General features: G+C 36.8%; 2 protein-coding genes across 2 annotated transcripts; one reads left to right on the top strand and one right to left on the bottom strand.

Moving 5' to 3' along the window:
* Window positions 1-92: 92 nt before the first annotated feature.
* On the top strand, window positions 93-2,853 carry LOC137942724 (putative pentatricopeptide repeat-containing protein At3g01580). The gene has a single exon (XM_068788462.1). The coding sequence runs from the start codon at window positions 126-128 to the stop codon at window positions 2,238-2,240; it is 2,115 nt and encodes a 704-aa protein (XP_068644563.1). The 5' UTR covers window positions 93-125; the 3' UTR covers window positions 2,241-2,853.
* Window positions 2,854-3,929: 1,076 nt separating this feature from the next.
* LOC137934641 (glucan endo-1,3-beta-glucosidase-like) lies at window positions 3,930-6,866 on the bottom strand. The gene is made up of 3 exons (XM_068779095.1): window positions 5,696-6,866; window positions 4,660-4,945; window positions 3,930-4,193 (listed from the first exon to the last, which is right to left on the bottom strand). Exons 1-3 carry the CDS (start codon window positions 6,719-6,721, stop codon window positions 4,165-4,167), a joined length of 1,341 nt encoding a protein of 446 aa, XP_068635196.1. The 5' UTR covers window positions 6,722-6,866; the 3' UTR covers window positions 3,930-4,164.
* Window positions 6,867-22,752: the final 15,886 nt, after the last annotated feature.

Raw genomic sequence — 22,752 nt, forward strand, 5'->3', positions numbered from 1 at the left:
GACTTCTCAGATGCTTTTCACGTTAAACTCTCTCCCTTTCACAAAACTACTCTGCTTCTAGTTTACTAGGAAGACCGCTTGATGCAGAAAAAACCGTAGAGCTTTTTCCCGCCCTTGTTTCTTGTATGAAAAACAGACTCTTCTTGTCCCAGCTATTTGAAATCTGCAGCAATGAAAAATCCCTCGCTTCACTACACTCATTCCTCCTGAAAGCTGGCTTTGCCCACGATAGCCTTTTTGCTACAAAGCTGACTGCGTTCTACGGCAAACTAGGTTGCCTTGAAAACGCGCACCAACTTTTTGAGGAAACGCCTCACAGAACAACGTTCCTCTATAATGCTATTCTAAGAGCATATCTGAAAGCAAAGCAATGGAAAGAAACCCTTTTTCTGTTTCGTCATATGCATTCTTTTTCTACAGAGAGGCCAGACGGGTATACAATCCCCATTGCTATCAAGGCTTGTGTAGAACTATCAGCCATAAATGCTGGACAAGCAATTCACAGTTTTATAAAGAAGAAGGTTGGCATTGACTCGGATAAATTCGTGGGTGTGGCTTTGATGGAACTTTATGCAAAATTCGGAGATATGGAAGGTGCACGACGAGTTTTTAGTGAATTTGCGCAACCTGATGTAGTTATGTGGACGTCGATGGTTACATGGTATGTACAAAATGGTGATGCAAAAGAAGCTTTATTATTCTTTTACCAAATGGTAATGACTGAAGGTGTTATGCCAGATCGTGTGACGCTAGTTAGTGCTGTATCAGCATGTGCACAATCCGAAAATTTCAAGTACGGAAGTTGTTGCCATGGGTTTGTTTTCAGGAGAAGCCTTCTCCATGACCTGCCTCTTGTTAATGCATTATTGAACTTCTATGCAAAAGTGGGATATGTTCATTACGCAAAAACTCTTTTCAGCAGTATCCCTGTGAAGGATGTTATTACTTGGAGCTGTATGATAGCTTGTTTTGTGCAAAATGAGAAGCCAACTGAAGCCTTGGCTCTTTTTGACGACATGGTTGAGAAAGGATTTGAGCCAAATTCTGTTACAACAGTTAACGCTTTGCAGGCATGTGCTGCCACTTGTGATTTAGTTCGAGGTAAGAAGATACATGAGTTAGCTACTCAAAAAGGCTTCGAATTAGACATTGCAGTTTCAACAGCTCTGGTTGACATGTATATGAAGTGTTCTTGTCTCGAGAATGCAGTTATTCTCTTTAACAAAATGCCCGACAAAGATGTAATCTCTTGGTCTGCATTAATTAGTGGATATGCACAAAATGGCTTAGCTAATGAGTCAATTAATACTTTTCGCTCTATGCTATTAGCTGATATTTCTCCGGATGCTGTGACAATTGTGAAAATTCTTGCCTCAAGCTCTCTTTTAGGAGTACTTCGACAAGCACTTTGCCTTCACGGTTACTTGGTCGCCAGAGGTTTTGAAGATAAACTTTTTGTGAGGGCAGCACTTATTGATTTGTATGCAAAGTGTGGTACCCTAGATAATGCAGTCAGGGTGTTTGAAGGCACACAAGATAGAGATGTTGTTGTTTGGAGTTCAATAATTGCAGCATATGGAATTCATGGCCGAGGATATGAAGCCATTGACGTGTTCAAAGGGATGGTTGAAGACTCTTGCAACCCAAATCCTGTTACATTTGTTTCAATCTTATCTGCCTGTAGTCATGCTGGATTAGTTGAAGAAGGTATTATGCTGTTCAACAATATGCTCAGCAGCTATGGGGTTGCACAGAACTGGGAGCATTATGGGATCATGGTTGATCTACTTTGCCGGAAAGGTGATCTGGAAAAGGCAATGAAGCTTATTAGTCAAATGCCAACTACTGTGGGTCCTCATGTTTGGGGTGCATTGCTTGGTGGATGTAGGATCCATAAAAATGTCAATGTGGGTGAGATTGCAGCCCGAACTTTATTTAAGATAGAGCCTGATCATGTGGGTTACTATATATTGCTATCAAATATTTATGCTAATGAAGGTAGATGGGATAAGGCTGCAGAAGTTCGGAGAATGATTAAGGGAAAAGGTTTAAAGAAAATTCCCGGGCTGAGCTCAATTGAGCTTGGCAATGGTATCAATACTTTTCAGGCAGGAGATAAGTTGCACCCAGAGTCTGACAGAATATATGGATTTTTAAAAGAATTAGAGAGGATAATGAGAGAAGAAGGCTATGTACCTGAGCCAATGTTTATGTTGCAGGGCATTGAGGAGATGTTTTAAGTTTGAAGGGAACCGCTGCAAAACTCTCACATTGACTTCATGCTGCAGGTTTCCTGAAATGAACTCCCTGCAGTTGCAATTGATGACACTTCTGATCAAATGCTTCTTTTGGGAATATAAAATAGTGGGTTCTGTATATTTTTAAACAAGAAGTACATGGTGAACCACTAGCACCTTATGGTTTCTTTGCTCTGCCCTAAATTAATATGCTCTAACTGTAATGCTTTGATCTAATTGGTGAGAAGGGAAGATGTTGCACAGAATATAAACTTCTTTGATATAATGTAATCCCCTGGTTGTTGTTTTTTTTAGGTCTAATTTTCATCAACAGTTATCAATGCAAAGTGAATGCTCCTCCGAGGTATAAGAGGAAGAAGACGGAACTTCAGAAAAAAAAAAAGCCCTGGAGAATTTTCTGATCAGATGAAGACCATCGAGTTTGGTAAGCGGGGTGATCCATTTTGACAATAGGAAGGTTTAAAACTTTAAATTAGTTAGAACAGGTATCTTTTTTTCATTTCTGTTTAATTTTTAGAGTACCCACCCAAGTACAAGGGAATGTAACACAAGAAAACTTCAATATATGAACGATAACAGTAGATTTTTTACTTCATATCTTGTTAACACCTCTGTTTGATTGTTAGTGATATAACAAATAGTTAAAAGCAGATCTTGCGCTGATGACATTTCTAGTAGGAAAGGAGTACTATTGGTGGAAAATACAATCGTCCAAGGACTCTGGGACTGGATACCCACTGCCACCAGATGCAATTGCCACAGGTAATGCACCTTTACAAAACTGTAGTCTATAAGCATCGCATGACTGAATAATTCTTGGGGTGCACCATTGGGAAAGGTGTCCTTTTAAAGCATACTACTCTTCCAGCCATCAAAGCAGGACTGGTTCGAGCAAAACAACTCTTCTGGCTTCATTTTTCCAAAGGGTATCGTCATTTGTATCAAGAATGTTAAGTTGTTTACGATGCAGCATCTTTTGGATTTGTTTACAATGCAGCATCTTTCGGATACTTGACTACGGTGATCGGAGAGATCGGATACTTGACTATGGTGATCGGAGAGATCGGAGAGAGTTGATCCAATACGAACGATCATTTGGTGCAAAATACTATCTCAACCGTTCAATGGCGATCATGGCGATAACGTTTGGTATCAAATAACTTTTCGTATTAGATTAGCATCAAATGGCGTTTTGCATCAAATAACTTTTCGTAGTATTAACATCAAATAGCTTTTAGTATTAGTATTAGATTAGCCGTGGGTCATCGGATATGTTAACTATAGAGTTGCCCTATTTTAGACGAAGCCATCACCCAGTTTCACAGTATCCTTAGACTATGCTTAAGGCGTTCAGCCATGCAGCAAACCTATCACTTGAATAATTCTCTATAGTAATCTCTCTTTCCAAGCTCATTTAAGCTGTAGGTCAAGGCACCACCACGCACAGGCCACAACTTCATCTCATGGTAGGTCGAGCAATTAGGCTGCCAACTTATCCGCAGACGGGAGCAAGATAAAGGCAGGGCATATCCATGGCGTTGCAAAGGATGCTGAGAATTCAAGTTAATGCATCGAAGAATCAGGTGACACCACTTTTCTCTCCGTCGTTCTACTTGGCCCTTTTCTTTCATTAATCCCTTGTCATGTATTTAAATCTACTAAAATGCAGGATCCAGTACAACAAATAAATCCATAAATCATCCAATAGTTCGTCACAAATTTAGATCAAATACTAGCTTTAAATTACAACCTAGCATTGAACAGGCAAGTTTTCCCTATGAACACAGTGCAAAATAAAACCCCAGATCGCCGTTACATTATGGCCTCCTCCACATCTTCAGGGAGTCGGAAAGTTCCGGTGGTAGGATCATTTTCGCCTGCTCATTTCCAGTGTCCAGTTTCCACTTCACGAGCTTAACTTACATTCGGCATGACCTGATGAAGATCAAACAGTTGAGAATATTAACAAGTATACATGATATCTGAATCTTTGATTAAAAAGGGAGATCTCTGTTTTAAAGCTTCGTTCACATGGCTGTGTCATTGACGACCAGCAAACACTGCTGCAGCCACGGCGTGAATCGGAAAAGCATCGGACAGGATGCTTCTTGCTTCTTGCCAAAGAGCAGAGAGAAAGAAAGAAGACAAAGAACACCTCCCATTCACACGACAATATGATGGATTCCGTACGGAATCACCATGAAAAAGATCAAGCCTTTCGCTTTTCTTTTTCTCTTTTATGGAAAGTGGAAGGAATACTCCACTACCCTTTCCACCTTTATTTGCTTCCAGCTGGTGAATGCCCCGAATGTAGTCGTTGGAGGGATGGGATGACCCACCACCACTGCAACTGACGGTTTAAAAGCTGAAATGAGGTTCAAGAAAGAATCAAATGACTTACTGGGGTCGGAGGAGGTAATGGTTCCGGTGTGAGCAAAGTCGCAGTTGAAACCATGGCGGCCGGCAGACTGGAAATAGGCATTCATAGCGTACGCGGCATGTGACTGTATGGTGTTGGGCTGGAAGCAGGGGCCGCCAGTCTGAATTGGTTTACAGTCCACGGTGCCCAAACTGCAAACCCAGTCGATATTCGCTTGCAAAGCTTGATCACTTGCTCCCTTCACAGGCACGCACCACTGAGCTCCTGAACCGGATGGAGCCGGCACCGATGGAGTACTACCCCTGGACTGTACAAAAGAAATCAACAACAAAAAAAATTAATCAGAATCCTCAACTCCATAATAAATAAAAAGAAAGTAGAGCCAAATTTTGAAACGGAACTGTTAATCTACTGATTCTAGACTATTACTAGTTCGACAGGGATGGCCGCGGTAATTTTCTAGCTTCCAGAAACGGACAGAAAAGAGATAGGACGTAGAAGAAATCCAGATTCTCTGTAATGCCTTTCACGCATCCCTGCGAACTAGGAAACAGGTGGCACCTGTTTCTGATGCCTTCCGCCAGGAGATGCACGCCAGCATCTGAGCATTCCAGAGGCACCGTGTCATCTCTGACTCTGGTTTGTTTCTTCTGAACCAGAAGCTCGCACATGGACTGTCTACGTGTCTGAACACCAAAAATAATTCCGCGTTAAGATCTCAAAGCCTGAAGTCTCATAATTCCAAATATGGCCGTGGGTCCCGGCGCTTTCGTCAATTGATGGCAACGTGCCTCGAATGGCGGAGAGAGTGGTCCCCCAATTATTTATTATTTACAGGAACCCGATACTAATGCGGTAATGCCAGCACCACCGCCGCGTAAGGTAATTTTCGATAGGGGACTCGAGGAGACACCACTCTGGAGTTTTACAGCTCCCTCACGCAGGCGTCAGCTGTCTGTTTCCTGCTTCTGACTCGATCGGATGGTTTTCATTTTCTTCGTGAAGCTCTTTAAAAAAGAAAAAAGGAAAAAGGAAAAAGGAAAAGAGAGTGACTCACCTTTCCTCCCTTCAGGATTCCGACATCGTAAACCGGTGTGAAATCAGGCCAGAAAAGGCCGAAGTTCCTTTCGGCAGTGGAGCCCGGCTTGAGGTTCTCGTTGAAGAGCGCGAAAATGTATGTGTCAAACTTCCGGCCGGGCATCAGGGGGGTGCCTTTCCCGGAGTTTACATGACGGATCAGATTCCCATTAAAGGAAATGGCGTTCGCCATGTTAACTGCCGGCTGGTTGGGGTCTCCCAACGAAGGCCAACCCGTCTCCGCCACGACAATGTCCACGTCGCCGTATCCTAGTCGCTTCATCGCCGAATACACAGCATCTAGCTGAGCATCGAACATGTTAGTGTAAGTGATGCCGGTGGCGGGGTCGTGAATCCCCTGGTTGGGCTTGAACAGCGCGTAGTTCAGGGTCTTGTCGGAGAAGCCGAAGTAGGGGTACGGGTTTATCATAAAAGGGGACTTTGTCCGACGGTGATACTCGAGCATCGGTGCAAAGATCGCCTTGTCGTACCCGCGTCTGAACCGTCCGGAGGAAGGCGGCTCGGAGCTGGACAATATCCCAAGGGAATGCGGCGTTGATACTTGAATATAGTTGATTCCGGCGAGCTTGAGAGCTGCGTGGAGGGATTTCATGGCGGGAAGGAGATGAGCGATGAGGTTTTTGTCGGCGGTAGCCATGATCTCGTTCCCCACGGCGATGCGGTCGATTTTCGTTGCCGGGTAGAAGGGGGAAATATGGTCCCTGACCCAGTCACGAGCGTAGGGAAGTTTAGCAAGCGCCGGGATGTCGCCATTGGGAACGGTGACGGTGACGAAGATGCGGGTTTTGGCGAAGGCGGTGATGAGGACGGGATCAGTGCCGAAGAGCTTGACGCGGTCGATAGTGGTGCGGTCGACGAGGAAAGCAGCCACCTGCGACGGAGGAGGAAGGTTGTCGCCAAGCGTGCCGTAGTTGACACCAATCGAGAGAGTAACAGTGGCCGCCTGGAGGGCAAGGAGGGCGAGAAAGAGGAGAGAAGTCGCCATTTTGTGGAGAAGAGCGTGGGGGTGTTTAAGATTTATAGTGGACGGTGCGGGAAAGAGGGCAAATGCGCTGCGCTTAATTAAGAGCGTTCTGAGTTGCGTTTTTGCGGGTCGTGGAGTTGGTTTGAAAGGGAGCCCGCCAGAAAATTTGCCAGCCAATTAACGTTGGGTTTATGCTTACGAGGGGCTCAACTTACGAGAGAGAGCGAGGATTTAACGGTCGGTGCCAACACTAAAAGTAAGATTAAGATGTCTTTTTTGACTATTATGATGGATAAAAATAGGTGTCGCTTCCGTGTGAAAACTGAGAACCGGGAAAGCAAAGAGACACACGGCGCTTCCATTTTACGCGTTTCTAAGCGAATTCCGATTTCCGTGTCGACGACAGTCAAAATCCAGACACATCTGTTTTTTGTTCTTTCTCCGCTGCTTCACGCCTCAGCTAAGATTAGTTTCCAAGGATACTCTGCTTCCAAATAGCAAACGGAATGTTAAAACATGAGAAACAAAGTTATGTGCACCTGACTCATAGTCAAGACTATTTGTGCTAATTGTTCTTTCCTCTCCATTATCTTTGCATTTAACTTTCCCAAGAGGAATCACAAATGGAAGTTAGATTGTGCGGAAGATGTGGTGCACCAAATCACATCCCCTCGTCATAATCTATTTATTGACTTAATATATAATTAAAGTATATGAATTCGTATTTATAATAGAAAAAAATAATAGAGTCCAATTACAATTAAACTACTTTTATCCCAATTACACCCAAATTTTAATACTTAAAAATAAATCTTAGCATAATTAAATAATTCGATATAAATAGAAAAGTAACATAACTAAAACACCTTTAAACTAAAACTCTTATGTGAGACCTTTACCATATTAATTTTGGCTATGTGAGACTACTTATTGTGAAAATCATGTAAGAGGTTTTCATATCTTCTCTTCAACAAATACTAGTTACACTCTCTTGTCCTACATCTTTTCCTATTCAAGTTGTATATAGTATTACTATTTTGTATAAATATATTTCAAAAAAGAAAAAGGGTTCTACCCACATGAGCATCTCTAGAGCCCTCAAATGCTCATTATCTCGTGACAAGCCAATCCAAATGACTTCGAGCCATATGAATGCCAGATTTACATTTAATTTCCTCTACATTTTTGAAAAAAATAAAAGAATATGGTGCACTTTCACATAAAAAAAATGTAAGTATTAATATTATAGAAACATTACTTGTCATTCATGAAGACATTTCGGCATATCCATGGCCAGTACCCCCATTGAAACTCTTTCATAGGGGTGACTAGTATCTTCTCCCAATCCTCAATTTTGTTAGAACCACTTGTGTTGAAAACTCCAATAATCTCAAAATTTGTGGCTCTTAATCACCCCACAAATATGTCTGACCTCTAGGTGAACATGAGGATCTCTATTGAATTTCTCTTGCATAAAAATAAAATAAAATTGGATAATCAACATAGCAAACTTAATATTAACCAAGGTATACACTTAATTGATCAACATAAAAAAGTAATGTTACCCAAATCATGTTATACATCTCTAGGAAATCTTCTTCCTTGTTAGCATAAAATTTATGTTGATTTTCAGGACTTCAGGAATTTAGCTCAGGGAGAAAAAGGGAAAGAAACTCATTCAGAGAAAACTAGAGGAAGAAGGGCTAAGGAATTGATTATTCCTAACCCTCCCCCTAAAGCTCTATTTATAGATTTATGAAACTATAATATTATAATTAGGGTTTAGGGTTTTAACTCTTGAACTTTAACATAATTACATCAATGTCATCTCTATGAGATGACCCTTTATTTACCATCCTCCCATCACTGTACGTGGGCCTATAAGTCTTCTCCTTGATTTTGTGGGTCTTGAGCTCATCTTCTATTTCTCTTGGATCCATGGGTCTACCTTGGTCTTATGGGCTTGGGCCCTTCTTCTAATACACTTTGATATGTGGGCCTTCTTTGGTCCTGTGGGCTTAGGCATTTTCTTCCAACACTCCCCCTCAAGCTGGGGTGAGAGAACAGTATGAACTCTCAGCTTGATGTAAATGATGTATAAAATAATTTTTGTACAATGTGTCTTCATCTTCCAATACTCCCCCTCACGCTGGTGCTCTCATTCATGAGGCTCAGCTGATATAATATCAGTGAGAGTAAATCACTCCTAGTCGCTAAGACATTTCTCTAAAGTGTTCACCTCCACCACCGTGTCCCTCCACAGGACAACGACTCTCAAGTGGTAGAGTAATATATGATATTAATAGGAGGAAATAACATAAATATAACTATAAGTTCCTCCATCATGGACTTCCAACCACAAATAATTTTCATATTTTTGACGGGGATGAAGTTCCTCCGTCATGGACTCTCAACCACAAATAATTTTGATATTTTTGACGGGGATGAAGTTCCTCTGTTATAGACTCCCAACCACAAAAATTTGATATTTTTTACGGGGATAAAGTTCCTCTGTCATGGACTCCCAACTACAAATAAATTTGATATTTTTTACGAAGATGAAGTTCCTCTGTCATGGACTCACAACTACAAATAATTTGATATTTTTGAGAGGGATGAAGTTCCTCCATCATGGACTCCCAACCACAAAAATTTGATATTTTTGAGGAGGGGGATAAAGTTCCTCCGTCATGGACTCCCAACCACAAAAATTTAATTTTTTTGAGGAGGATAAAGTTCCTCCGTCATAGACTCCCAACCACAAAAAATTGATATTTTTTACGGGGATGAAGTTCCTCTGTCATGGACTCCCAACCACAACAATTTGATATTTTTAATGGGGATATAAAATAATGGTATGAGGTTACCTCTTCTTCAATAATTATGTCTCATCAAAATAGACACAATAGCAGCAGCTAAAATGGGTTCGGCTTGGGCCCATTCGACCATAAATAATCTTTGTAAAATAACCTATGAAATAATTCGATACATATATTTGTTCTAAATAATGTGTTGACCAAGGAATAATCTGTTAATTCTTCAATAATAATCCAGCCAGAGAAAAAAATTTACCAAGTCACGCCAAAATCTTGGGCATGTTTACCGAGGCAAAAATTAAGTGGCCCAAGTCAGGTTGACCCGGGTCCGAGTTGACCCGGTCTGGGTTGACTCAGTCTGGCAGGTGCAAAAGCACTACCCTCGGGTTGTTGGTTCGCTTGCTCGCTGGTCCGAGTTGACTTGGGCGAGTCCGGGTCTTGGCAGAACAAAGCGCGGGCCCGCAGCTGATTTAATTCAAGTTTCCTAACTTAGGAAACTTGGATAAGGCAACAGATAAAATCCAGAGAGATCTTGAAGGCGAGACAAAAACGAAAACTCTCCGAAATAGGAGACATCACCGGGAATTAAGCAGAACGTCGACGACTACAACTTTCCATAAAACCAGCAACTCATAGTTGGCGCTCGGGCAGCTCGGCAGCGCCAGAGTGTCATCGTCCTCCCACGGAAACTATGTAGTAGAATTTTTTTTCTCTCAGGTGCAAAGTCGTCTTCTCCGGCGACTGTGGGTCGTCTTCCCCGTCAGCCGAACAGAGACAACAGTAATAATTTTTTCTCGGCTGAGTGGAAGGAAATAGCCGGTGATGTTAAGCGAGGTTTTCTGGCTACAGGCGAAGAGACGAATCAGTAGGACTGGGAAAGGTAGGAAGTATAGCCGATTTCTAATGCGGCAATCCAACTCAGAACGACGCAAAGCTTCAAGACGAACACGGACACAGAAAAGCTCTGACGACCATGGAATTCTGTAAAAAATAGCAGCGAACTTTTTCGTCTCTTTTTCATCTCTCCGTGTTGTGATAAGAATGAGCATCGGGTCATTGTCTCCGTCACCGGTAAACCCAACCAGGCCGTGTCCCCTTCGGTGATGACATTGTTAAAGATGGGCTCTATCATGGTGGGCCGAACAACGGTTCCTAGTCACACTGCCGCCATCCAAGTACGTAAGGATGCTGCATGAATGTTTTGATTCAGTAATCCATACCACCCATGCCAGGAGCCATTGCTGGTGTCTCCTCGTCTTTGGGAATTTCAATGATCACAGCTTCATTAGTCGTCACCGGAGAAAATACAATGACAACATCAATCTATGCAGTTCTAATAACTATGAAAAAATATAGCATCAATACGAGGAATATGGCCTGAACAAAGCAAACTATACTTCAACGACACTGAGAAAAAAATAACAATAATATGACGGGTAAAAAAAGATAACAAGAGAAAAGAAAAAAATAAATGGGTTTATTTGAATCTAAAAACCATAGATCGGAGTCTTGAAAATCAAAGCTCTGATACCATATTGATTTTCAGGACTTCATGAATTTAGCTCATGGAGAAAAAGGGAAAGAAACTCATTGGGAGAAAACCGGAGGAAGAAGGGTTATGGAATCGATTATTCTTAACCTCCCCCCTGAAGCTCTATTTATAGATTTATGAAACTACAATATTACAATAATACACCTGAACTTAGGGTTTAGGGTTTAGGGTTTTAACACTGGAACTTTAACATAATTACATCAATGCCATCTCTATAAGATGACCCTTTATTTATCATCCTCCCATCACTATATGTGGGTCTATGGGTATTCTCCTTGATTTGTGGGCCTTGAGCCCGTTTTTTATTTCTCTTGGATCCATGGGTCTTCCTTGGTCTTATGGGCTTGGGCCCATCTTCTAATACACTTTGATATGTGGGTCTTCCTTGGTCGTGTGGGTTTGGGCCTTGTCTTCCAACAAATAATCATCTTCTCTATTTGGGTCTTTAGTAGATGCCCAAGGAAGTTGATTGAAGGTGCTATAGGGCTCAAAGATGGGTTATTTGTAGTTATTAAAAAATGTGAACTAAAGCTCTACAATCCACCCCCACCCCCTCCCCAAGCTTTCTCAATTTCTAGATCCCTTGTAGGCCACTCCATTGCTTCTACGAAGGTTGAGGGTGCAAAAAGAAGCCATATAAATAAGCAATGTCAATAATTTTATTCAAATAAGATGAAAGAGAGCAATATTTCTAATAAAGCGAATGTTATATAGCAACAACACCACCTAAGGCCCCCAAATCATCGTGTGTCCTTAAGCTATCATGGCTAGATAGATAGATAACTCTGCTTATGAAGAAGCAAGTTGTTATGACTTTGGTAGGCATGGTCATAGACACTATGGCTTTGATTGTGGAGGGAGAGACAATGTGGTGGTTTAGGTAGCATACTAATGAATCTTGTTAATTAATTAAAATGGTTAGACATAATATAAACAAAACACAACACAAATTGTATAAACTTTGTAAAAAAATAAACTGAATGATTTTACATGCCATAATCAAACAAGTTTACATCAAATATGAGTTGTCCTTGAATTATTACCCTCTTGCCAATTTTCTCCTTCTTCATCCCCGTTTTCCTCTTCATTGTCCTCATCTTCAACTTCCTCTTCTTCTTCCTCCTCATCAAATAAGTTATTATTTGATTATTTTGCTCATATCAGAGCAGATACCCATTGAAGGATATCGATATTTGTTCAAGTGAAATTTTATTCTCGTGGTGTTGGATATTGTGAAGCCATTCAAAGGACAAGTTTTGTTGGAAGACTTATGTTTCCTCAAGAGAGGTATTTTGTTAGTTTAGAATTGTTGAAGAGCAAATATGGAAGAGTCTGACATGACTCCCACAATAAGAAGTCTTACAGAGCTACGATTATTATGGAAGGAGGTTTTACAAAAGAGTTTTAGTTTAAAGGTGCATTAGTTATACTAGTCTTCTATTTATGTCGAGTTATTTAATTATGCTAGGACTTATCATTTAGTGTTAGAGTTTGGGTGTAATTGGGACAAGGGTAGTTTAATTATAATTGGACTATACTATTTTCCTCTATTATAAATAGAGGTTTATGTACTCTGATTACATGAAGTCAATGAAGTTTTTCTCTTCCCATAAATTCAACATGGTATCAGAGCAGGTTTTGTGAGTTGGCTCGGTCAACCCACAGAGGTAATGTGATATTTTTCTGATCTATTATCTCTAGCAGTTTAGGTTCATATGTATCTTTTTTTTCTCTTTTCAATCCCTTTACCTGTTGTTTTATTTACGTTATCACATCTATACTAAGTTTTTCATATTATATATTATACATTGACGGAAAGATATTCGAGTCTACAACTCAAAATGAATTTTGGCAATCAGATTTTTCTAAAAAAGGAAATCGATATTTTAAGCAGCAAAGGTCAAACTGCAAGAGAGGTTCGGGCAGTAGCAGAAAATTTCAAATTCCAAGCTATTTTATGCTATCAAGAACGAGACTTTATATGGGGAATTATATATAAACAAAAATACTTGTAAGTTTATTTTCTTACCTATTCAACCAATTTTCGATCTGAGTTTTTTATATGGAGATATTGATCTTGGAAGAGTCAATGGTAATGCTAGCAAAAGGAGAAAGAGTACTTAGTTCAACTAGATTACAGAGACCGAAATCTATCAGATTATATATCTCAATAGAATTATATTTTATGAAGTGAAGTTATACTAGGATGAAAGGTATTTAAGTCTATTTTCATAAGGAAAATTTTTATATCAATTTAATCTATATTTAAGGATATATTCACATTGGAAAAATCAAAGGTCATGTCGGTATCCTGTCGCATTGAAAAATAAGAATTTAAGCCGATTTTTTTGTATCACTTTTTGAGTTGTTGTTATTGATAAACAATATCGAAAAAATATCTCACTTGCCCCTTTTTTTTGGTTACCTTTCCCCTACCATCCTTTATTTGACTCTCACATACCCCTTTGGGCCAACCTCTTGTGTGTTGCTTCGGTTGGTTCACAATTATATATATATATATATACATACATATGGGTCTTTTAAGCCCATTGAGACTTTTTATATGTACTCGTGGGTCTTTTATCGTCGTCTTGTGAATGACATGCATTACCCACTTATCACCCATTTCTACCCTTTGAGAGTTGGTGCCCGGGTTGGGACATCGTGATGGAGGAGCTTATTACTACATCTATGTTATTTGGTTCAAGCTGGGATCATTACCATTACCTCCCAGTTTGAGAGGGAGAAGTAGAAGAAGAAGTACAAGAAAGAGGTATTTTATTCTATATATTGTGGTAATTTTAATGTGACAAAAATACTCAAGAAATGGGGAGCGCAAAAGATGAAGTTTCATTGCAAGCTGAAGTTATAAACTCCAACTTGAGGGGGAGTGTTGAAGAGCAAATATGGAAGAGTCTTACATGACTCTAACAATAAGAAGTCTTACAGAGTCACAATTATTATGGAAGATGGTCTCACAAAAGAGTTTCAATTTAAAGGTGCTTTAGTTATGCTAGTCTTCTATTTATGTTGAGTTATTTAATTATGATATGACTTATCTTTAAGTGTTAGAGTTTGGGTGTAGTTGGTACAAGGGTAGTTTAATTATAATTGGACTCAACTACTTTCCTCTATTATAAATAGAGGTTCATATACTTTGATTACATCATGTCAATGAAGTTTTTCTCTTTTCCATAAATTCAACAAGAACATCATACACATTTCAATTAACCACCTTATGTATGCACACCATGGACCACCATATTTAAGGCCATTCATGTAGAACACTTATCTTGCTTGATATGCCAACATAAAAGTGTCATCAATGCATCATGTGTTGGATGTGTTCATACTAGTAAACCAAACAGTCGTCTGGATGTCATGCCTTTGATTACTTACATCAAACCATTTAAATTTGAGTACATAATCAAATTTCTTATGCATGTAGCACAAATTCTACCCCATAATGATCATTGCCCCAATATAGTAGAGATCATAATTATAGTGGCCATTGCCCCGTACTAATAGAGATCACTATCTTCATAATAGTCCTTGACTATGAAATTGTTATTTTAAGATCTTTGATGTACTTTTAGCAACTTAGTATGGATTCACATGTTGTTTATTGTATACCAACTTAGTATTGTACCAACAATGACCCGTTGGTGTTATTGGTTGTAAGTGTTATGGTATTTATCAAGATGACATTGGTATTCTAATATCTTTACCCGTTGTAGAAAAGATATATAAGCACTAAGTTCACAAAAATGATTAACTGCAAAACTATTATTTAGTTTTATACCATGGCACAAATATATAACTAACCTTATTTTTTAACCCTCAAGCAAAATGTTTATTGTGTCGTTGGTCCACGTGTTGTTGATCTTAATATCCCTACTAAGGTAATTTTGATGATAACAAACAGTCTAGTTACTAAAGATGTATATTGAGCATGTTCTATAATTAAAAAAGAAACTCTTATAGAAAAATTTCTAGCAACATATTTGTTGGACTAACCATTTTCCATCCTAACAATTCACATAAAAGGGAAACAAGTAGCTTATGCTAGAAACCACACCATTCAATTAATCCAGCACCATTAGATTATACTTATTTCCTCGATTATAAATAGAGACTCATTGTACTCAAATTATAACAAATTAGTAAAGTATTTTTATTTTTAAAAAATTTAACATGGTATCAGAGTGGGTCCTATGAGTTGACTCAGTCAACCCACAGTTTTGATCTATCATGAGAGTAGTTTAAGTTCGTATTGTATCATTTTTCTTTCTTTTCTATCCCAGTACCTATTGTTTTCTTGGCATTCATACCTCCATACTAAAATTTTCATATTTCAAATTATATATTGATGGAAATATATTTGTGTCAACCTTCAAATGCAAAAAAAAAAAAAAAAATGGCAATCGGAGTTTTCTTCGAAGAGAAATCAATATTTGAAGCAGTAAAGGTTAGACTACAAGAGAGGTTCGATTAGCAACAAAAACTTCAGGTTCTTAGGCATTTTATGCCATCAAGTACGAGACTTTATATGGAGGATTATAGGTCAAAAGAAATATGATACTTTAATGAAATGTAACGAATTCTTGTTTCAGAAGGAGAAAACTTAATGTCAATGTGTGATCTATCAGATTATTTCTCTCATAATAAGTATATTTTATGAAGAAATATTATACTTTAATGAAATGTATCGAATTCTTGTTTCAGAAGGAGAAAATTTAATGTCAATGTGTGATCTATATGTAAGTAGATATTCTTATTGGAATCGACATCCCTCAAGCTACATAATCAAAAAAATAAAGAAGTTATAATAGATTCAAGAATGAAGATTTTTATATTAAATTAGGTATCAAATTAAATCTCTTCGAGTCTAGTTTCTTAATCAACAAACGGTTTATGATTCTGATCTATATTATGGGAGATATTAATATCAGAAGTACTAAAGGTCAATTCTACCAAAAGTATCTTATTTTTCTTATTTTCTCTCCTATAGACCATAAGACATTATCCCGTTGGACTAAATTATTCCATGTTGTGTGTCCTTCACATGAAAACAATTTGGATGAAACTCCATAAAAAATTATTGTCTTTTGTAAACTTTGACTCTGAAATGATATTTTTTTATATGTGGAACTAAAAGTCCATTGTGAAGGTAAAAGGAACCAAAAGAGGATGATAGTTGAAATTGTATTTTTCCTTCAATAGAGAGAGCATTACCATTTCCTACTTCTACTCTTTTTGATCCTTTATAAGGAGATAGGTTTGAGAACATACGTGGATTTTTTGTTATATGTGTTGTAGCACCTGTATCAAGAGACCATTGTGAGTCCTCTTTTGGTTTGAAGATAGTGGCAGCTGCTAAAGCACCTGGAATATTTTTACTTGGTAATTTTTATTGAACCGATGCTAGCATGTATCAGTAGTGTGATTGGGTTTGTGACAAATCTGACATTAAATCCCATTTGATGAGATAGTGGATGATGATTGTTTCTTGTTGTGGAATTGACCAAAAGTATTATTTTTGGATGGGGTGAAGTTGTTGTGTTTAGGTGAGTTACTTGAATTTTGGTTGAAAAATTGGTTGTTTTTTTTTTTTCCTTTTTGATGTCATGTTTGCAAATTGTTGTTTTTTTTTTTTTGCCTTTGATGACATGTTTGCAAAAGTTTTGTTCACCGTCATGGCTGAAAATAAATTTTCCAGTGTTTCACTTATCCGAAGGTAATGACTCTAGAGTACCGGTAGAATTTCTTCATAAGTTGGCAATGGAGGTTAGGCAAGCATTGTTGTCAAGGATTCATATGGGGCATTTAACCTATGGAGAAGCCAAAAAGATTTGTCCTCTTCTGAACTACGACTTTTTATGACTGCTAAAGCGTCACATATTCCTTTGAATTTTGATATTTCGTCTTCTTCATTGTTTGTAAAGCTTGATGAAGAGCATCTCACATACCTTTGAGTGATTTGGAAAAAAATGATTTCACATTTTTGCCATATCTTTGCTGTCTTGAGTCCAACCACATGGCAAAGGGCTTCTTCAACCATTGTAGCATTGAACTGACGGAGAAGTAACTGGTATCTAAGCTCCCATTTTGTAAATGATGGATTTATCATGAATGGACTATCACTATCAAATTATGAAGGTGGCGTAATAGATCCATCAATGAATCCCATGAGTCGTTGAGATTTCAAAACCGGAATCATTGACTTCTCTATAGTACATAGTTGTTGGAGGAGAGTTTAAGTGAAATGAGTGCAGTAATAGATGTAGCTAAAGTGAGAGGCAGATTTGAATGTATTGAGATGGCATTGGTACTCATAATGATTATAATAAGAGATGGAAGTAAGAAACTATTACAATTGACTGAAGTGTCAAGAAGAGGACAAATTCAAGAAGAAAAAAAGAAGAAAAATGTTGGACAATGTTTATGAAAAAGATGATAATATAAGAATATGATATGAAATTAATGGCAGAGTACCTACTTGTTTGAATCAGATCATCCTCCTCAGGATCAAACCTTCACCTCTAATACCATGAGAAAATTTAAGCTACCATGAATGAGTGAATGAATGAGTGCAGGATTGAGAGAGCTTCAAGATATTCAAGACCAAAACCTAAGAGAGAGAGAGCCAAAGGCAAGGGATGATTTTTTATATATATTGAATGAATTGTATAAGGATTACAAGGGTATATATAAAAAAATTTAAAGGAGAAATAAATCACAAGGAATTCCTCTTACAAGTTGTAATGTAGGTGTCTTGACATAATTACATCAATCGGTTCAAAATAGAGTTTTGTCGTTCCTTTTTTCTTCCTTTCATTTTGGATCTTGATTTCCTTATTTGATTTTACCTTGTTTTTCTTCCTTTGATTGAGTTATTTGAGATCATTTGTCTCCTTGATTGATTTGATCATGATTTTAAAAAAAATATTTTGAGTTGGATGTAGTGGGACTTGCATGTGAGAGATTGAAGATATTGAATTCTCTAGAAGCATGCATGGAGACGTCTTCTTTTGAGTGGATGAGGTGGACATCAACCATGCATGGTTTTGCATGGGTGATTTCTCCCTCTTTGCCTCTCGTGCTACTTTCGAATGAATATGATCTTCCTTTGTAGTGAAGGGCTTTGGTATAGCTTTGAATAATGCATCTTTTTATACTTGTCTTTGTATGTTCATATTTCTTATTGGATGTCTCATAATCATTACCTTTAGCAATTATCTATCAAGTTAAATTTGATAGATCAATTAATAAATGGCTAAAGTATCCTTGTACATGTATATTTATTGTTAGTGTGAGTAATTGATTCCAGTGAGGCCTCTTAGAGTCTAAGTATACCTTTGACTTTGTTGCAACATCATAACATAGTCGTAACCCCTTATTTCTAGTTTCTTGATCGTATTTTGGACATCGTTATGCAAGTTGTGCTTGCTCAATCATGAAAAATGATTTATACCTTCACTCTCTTTATTTGGCTTTATTTCACAATTCGTCTTTTTTGTTAAATCCCTAGTAGCTCTATGACTATAAGAGAGAAAATGAAATCTTCTAATCCATGTTCGATCTCTTGTAAGGTATTACAAAATTACCCCAAACTTAATATGAACTAGACAGTTAAGTGTCAAGAACAAGAGATTGTGAGTATCTTTTGTTCCAATTTTTAGGAGAAAAAAAGATTAAAAACATAGGGACAAGGTTCATGTATTTATTTCTCGGGTCTTCTCTCATTGAAAACAAATTTAGATTCTTAACTTTATCATTTTCATTAATTATTTTTTAGATATCATGTTAGTTTGGTATTGTTTCATCAACCTAGTTTATGTGATTTTTATCGGAAAAACTTTTATGTAACTTACTAATATCATCCTTTTGATTATAGGATGTTCCCCATTTTAAATTCATGTAAATAATTTTATGCGAATGTATGGTTCCTTTTAATAGTTTAACTCAATACTTGAGTGTGATCTATATTCCAACATTATCTTTTATGACATCTTTGAACCTAATATTGTGTCTTATTACTAATGTAGTGATGTACAAGCTCACTTGAGGTACATTGTAGAGTTCAAAGCTTAGTGACAAGATATGATAGAGTAAGTGGATTTCTATTTTTCCTTTTATTCATAAAACATATCAATAGCTAAAATTTTTTACTACTCTGTTTTCTTCAAGCTCCTAGTGTTAAGGATTATGAATTATTTATGGATATATTATTGCTTGTTTAAAATTAGATAATACTGAATATTTTTAAAAATAATTAAACAATAAATTATTATTTCAATCTAATTGTAATATGTTATATTAATTAGTTTTCATTTGTACTCTTCAAATGGGTCATGTAATTAGCACCTTATCATGGCTCACTGTTATTGACTATGAAGATAATGATGATTACTAGAGTTTCTACATGAGTATCTTAAATGTTGTGAAGAGATTATAAGTTAATGAGATGCATATTGGAAATGAATGCTTCGATGAAAAGAGACCATATAAATGTAAAAAAGGGTTGAATTGCAGTATCATAGTTCACTTATTGCATGTGTAATTTACAAGTTTTCAATGGGCAAATATAATTACCATGCATATATATTTGACCAATATTATTTTTTGAACATCTTTGAAAGAACAAAAAAAAATAGAAAAAGTAAGAATAAATAGTTAGTTCCATTTTGATAACATGTCTTCACCTAATACTACATCATTCATGTAATAGGATTAAGACAAAACACGGATGACATCATGCATAAGTTACTTCTAAACATTCAAGTGGCCAAAATTAATGACGACAACATCTAGCTCTCCAATGAATTGGGAATTTTGGAAACAAGGATCCCAACTCATGCACTAGAAAAGAGCAAATTGAAGACAAAGGCCGGTCACAACTATTATCACAATGCCTATCCAATGAATGGATGAATTTGTAAGACTGTTAAATATAATTTATTAAATTTTCATTATGTCTAATACCTATAACTAAATCATTTTTCCATTATCCATGTTAAAATATTCCCAAACAAATAGTAAATTAGTTTCTTTTTTACCTCTCTTAGAGGAAATGGAAGACCAACTGAAAATTTTGTGAAGTAAAAAAATTCTTCTATGTATATGATCAATCAATAGCCATTTCTTAAGTCATGGATTAAATAACTTCAACCTCATGATACATGATGCAATTATTTAAAATCTATAGTAAATCCTAATAATAGCAAGTGGTGAATGCCTAAGAACATGAACTAAAACTCTAGAAAATTTTGGCAGAAATAATTGTTTATTTGTTGCCGATAGAGTACAACATATCTCAACATCTCAAAAGGATAAGAATGCATGAAAAGACATGGAGTCCTTGGTTGCAATCCTTGGCCGAAAATCTCAAAAACATACTATCCATGCTTCCATCACACATTCAATAGCCAAAATAGGTGCACCCAAACCTGCATATTTTACTAAAATCGTGCACCACTTGTAAAATGAAAATGTAAAAAGAAACAAAAGTACTGCTATTACACCGTTCCATACAATCTCACAACACAAAATACTAATAATGTAGGGTTATGATGTTTGAATAACGACCTAAATGGCTATGTACTAATAATTTAAACCTTAATAAAAAAGGTTCTAAATTCAATTGAACATGTGCTTTTGACTTTGTGTTGGGATGGTGATCATGACTATCAATATATGGAAATCCATAATCATTTTGTTAAGAAAATATTATCTTTCAAAAAGTGTTTTGAAAATGTTGAAGGAGATAGAAAATGGTAATTCTATCTACTACAAAAACATATGACTTTGACAACAACGTTTCAAACTACAATCAAATGTTGAATCAACTCAAATCAAACCTCACTCATGGCTTGTAGTCCTCAAGACAAAATAAACCATGTGTTGAGTGAAATTGAGGAAAACACATAATAGTCTACAAATAAAAAAATCTCTTGCTAAAAAGTAATAAAATAAGATATATTCCTAATAATAAGAAACTTTCCTCTATTGGATGGTTGATATACTTCATTTATTTTCAAAACAAAAAGTAAGTCTCTAAAAAGTTATATCTAGTAGAAGACTGACTTTTGCAAGTGAAACTTGTTAGTCCGGGCGGCTTCTCAAGAGGAGGGTGAATTGAGATATTAAAATAAAAATTTGATGCTTAATTATAAAAATAAACTAATTAAAAGAACATACAAGCATACACCACAATGAACATGAAAAATTCTTGTTCTCAATGTCCCCCTATTGGTAATTAGAGCTCAAGAACCCTTGAAAAAAAACTCTCCTTAAGTCAAATGTAATACCCAATTACACTATGATAAATCTCTCCCACAAAGATGATACAGGTAAATTACAACTTCAACAAGCTTCCCTTTCTAGATTCCAGGTTCTAGAACAACCTTGGTAAGAAAAATGACAGATACAGCAAGAAAAGAAAAGCTTACATCTTTTTTAATGGGAGAAACAATCTTCTCTCAGTGAGATCCAAGTCTCCAATCCTTTTAATACAAGAATAAATGTAAGAGTTTGAGGAAGTTAGGATGTTGAAGGATGTTCGATATAGGTTGAAGAAAATGCAAGAAGATAGCCTTTTTCTCTCTAAAGAATGGGTTTGTATGAAAATTTCATGTAAATGCTTCTTTGAATGCTTGAGATTTCAAATAAATGCTCAATTAATGTTGTAAAAGATTTTTGGTGGCCTATTTATAATATTCCCAACTAAACTAGTCGTTATCTGCTCATTTCCAAAAAGCTGATAGATCTATTGATCAATCATTGGAAATGTATGATCAATAAACCATGAGTGATAACTATGTTTTCTTGGTTGTCTAGAGTTGTTGATGCTTTCAGATTTTTTAAAAATTTGATTGATCGATCATGTTCTTGTAGTGTTGGTTATACAGAATTCTAGATGATTGATCATGCTAAAGAGTATGATCAATATGTTTTATAACCTTATCTAGTAGAATTCTGTATGATGGATCATGTCTGATTGGATAATCAATCATGTTTTATATTGTTTACTAGTTGCATTTTGGATGATCAATCAATCATATTGTGATGATCTATCGTGCTAGTTGCCACTTTTCTTAGATGGCTTCTAAGTATGATGAAAAATACTCTAAGAGATTGTAGCAAGTTTAAAACATGGTTATGCATCGATTAAGCATAATTTTAAAAACATTTGTGCCCTAAAGCCCCTAAGCTCTTGTGTACCTTGGGATTAAAATTTGGTTGACGGTCCTTGTGCATGATTAGAGTTCTTGAGATGAATTGACTTGAGTCTAATCTTCAAGTCTTCCATATTTTTGTAGGTACTTCTTCAAGATGATTTGACACTTCGTGTGGCTTGAGGTCTTATAATAAATTTGCCAATTCTTTTCCAAAGACCAAGAATTTATGTCACTTGAAGAAATTGCATCTAAAATTGGTAGATGGGAGGAAGTTAAGTTGTGGATATTATAGAGAAGGAAGTTCATATAAAGCACTAGATTAGTGGAGGAGAAGAAAGAGCATGGAATGATCCCTAATGATGCTAGGTTAAATCATTACCATTGACTTTTCTTTAATTATTTTTTATAGGAAAATTTTCTTATTGGAAAAAAAATTCCTTAGGTAAATTTTCTTGTGTTTGTGCTGCCATAGAATATAATGGAAAAAATAGTTATAATGTTTGT

Source organism: Aristolochia californica, unplaced genomic scaffold, assembly GCF_029961685.1.
Source record: "Aristolochia californica isolate CCGP_79_NKW_82.1479 unplaced genomic scaffold, dmAriCali1.0.hap1 SCAF_10, whole genome shotgun sequence".
In the NCBI taxonomy this organism is placed as follows: domain Eukaryota; kingdom Viridiplantae; phylum Streptophyta; class Magnoliopsida; order Piperales; family Aristolochiaceae; genus Aristolochia; species Aristolochia californica.

What these genes read in the sequence shown, in the direction of transcription:
- LOC137942724 (XM_068788462.1), top strand. Translation starts at nt 126, where the DNA reads ATGAAAAACAGACTCTTCTTGTCCCAGCTATTTGAAATCTGCAGCAAT.
- LOC137934641 (XM_068779095.1), bottom strand. Translation starts at nt 6,721, where the DNA reads ATGGCGACTTCTCTCCTCTTTCTCGCCCTCCTTGCCCTCCAGGCGGCC. An exon ending in GAATCCTGAAGGGAGGAAAG is followed by an intron (nt 4,946 to 5,695) that starts GTGAGTCACTCT and finishes TCTTTTGTACAG; the next exon opens with TCCAGGGGTAGTACTCCATC. An exon ending in CATTACCTCCTCCGACCCCA is followed by an intron (nt 4,194 to 4,659) that starts GTAAGTCATTTG and finishes GATCTTCATCAG; the next exon opens with GTCATGCCGAATGTAAGTTA.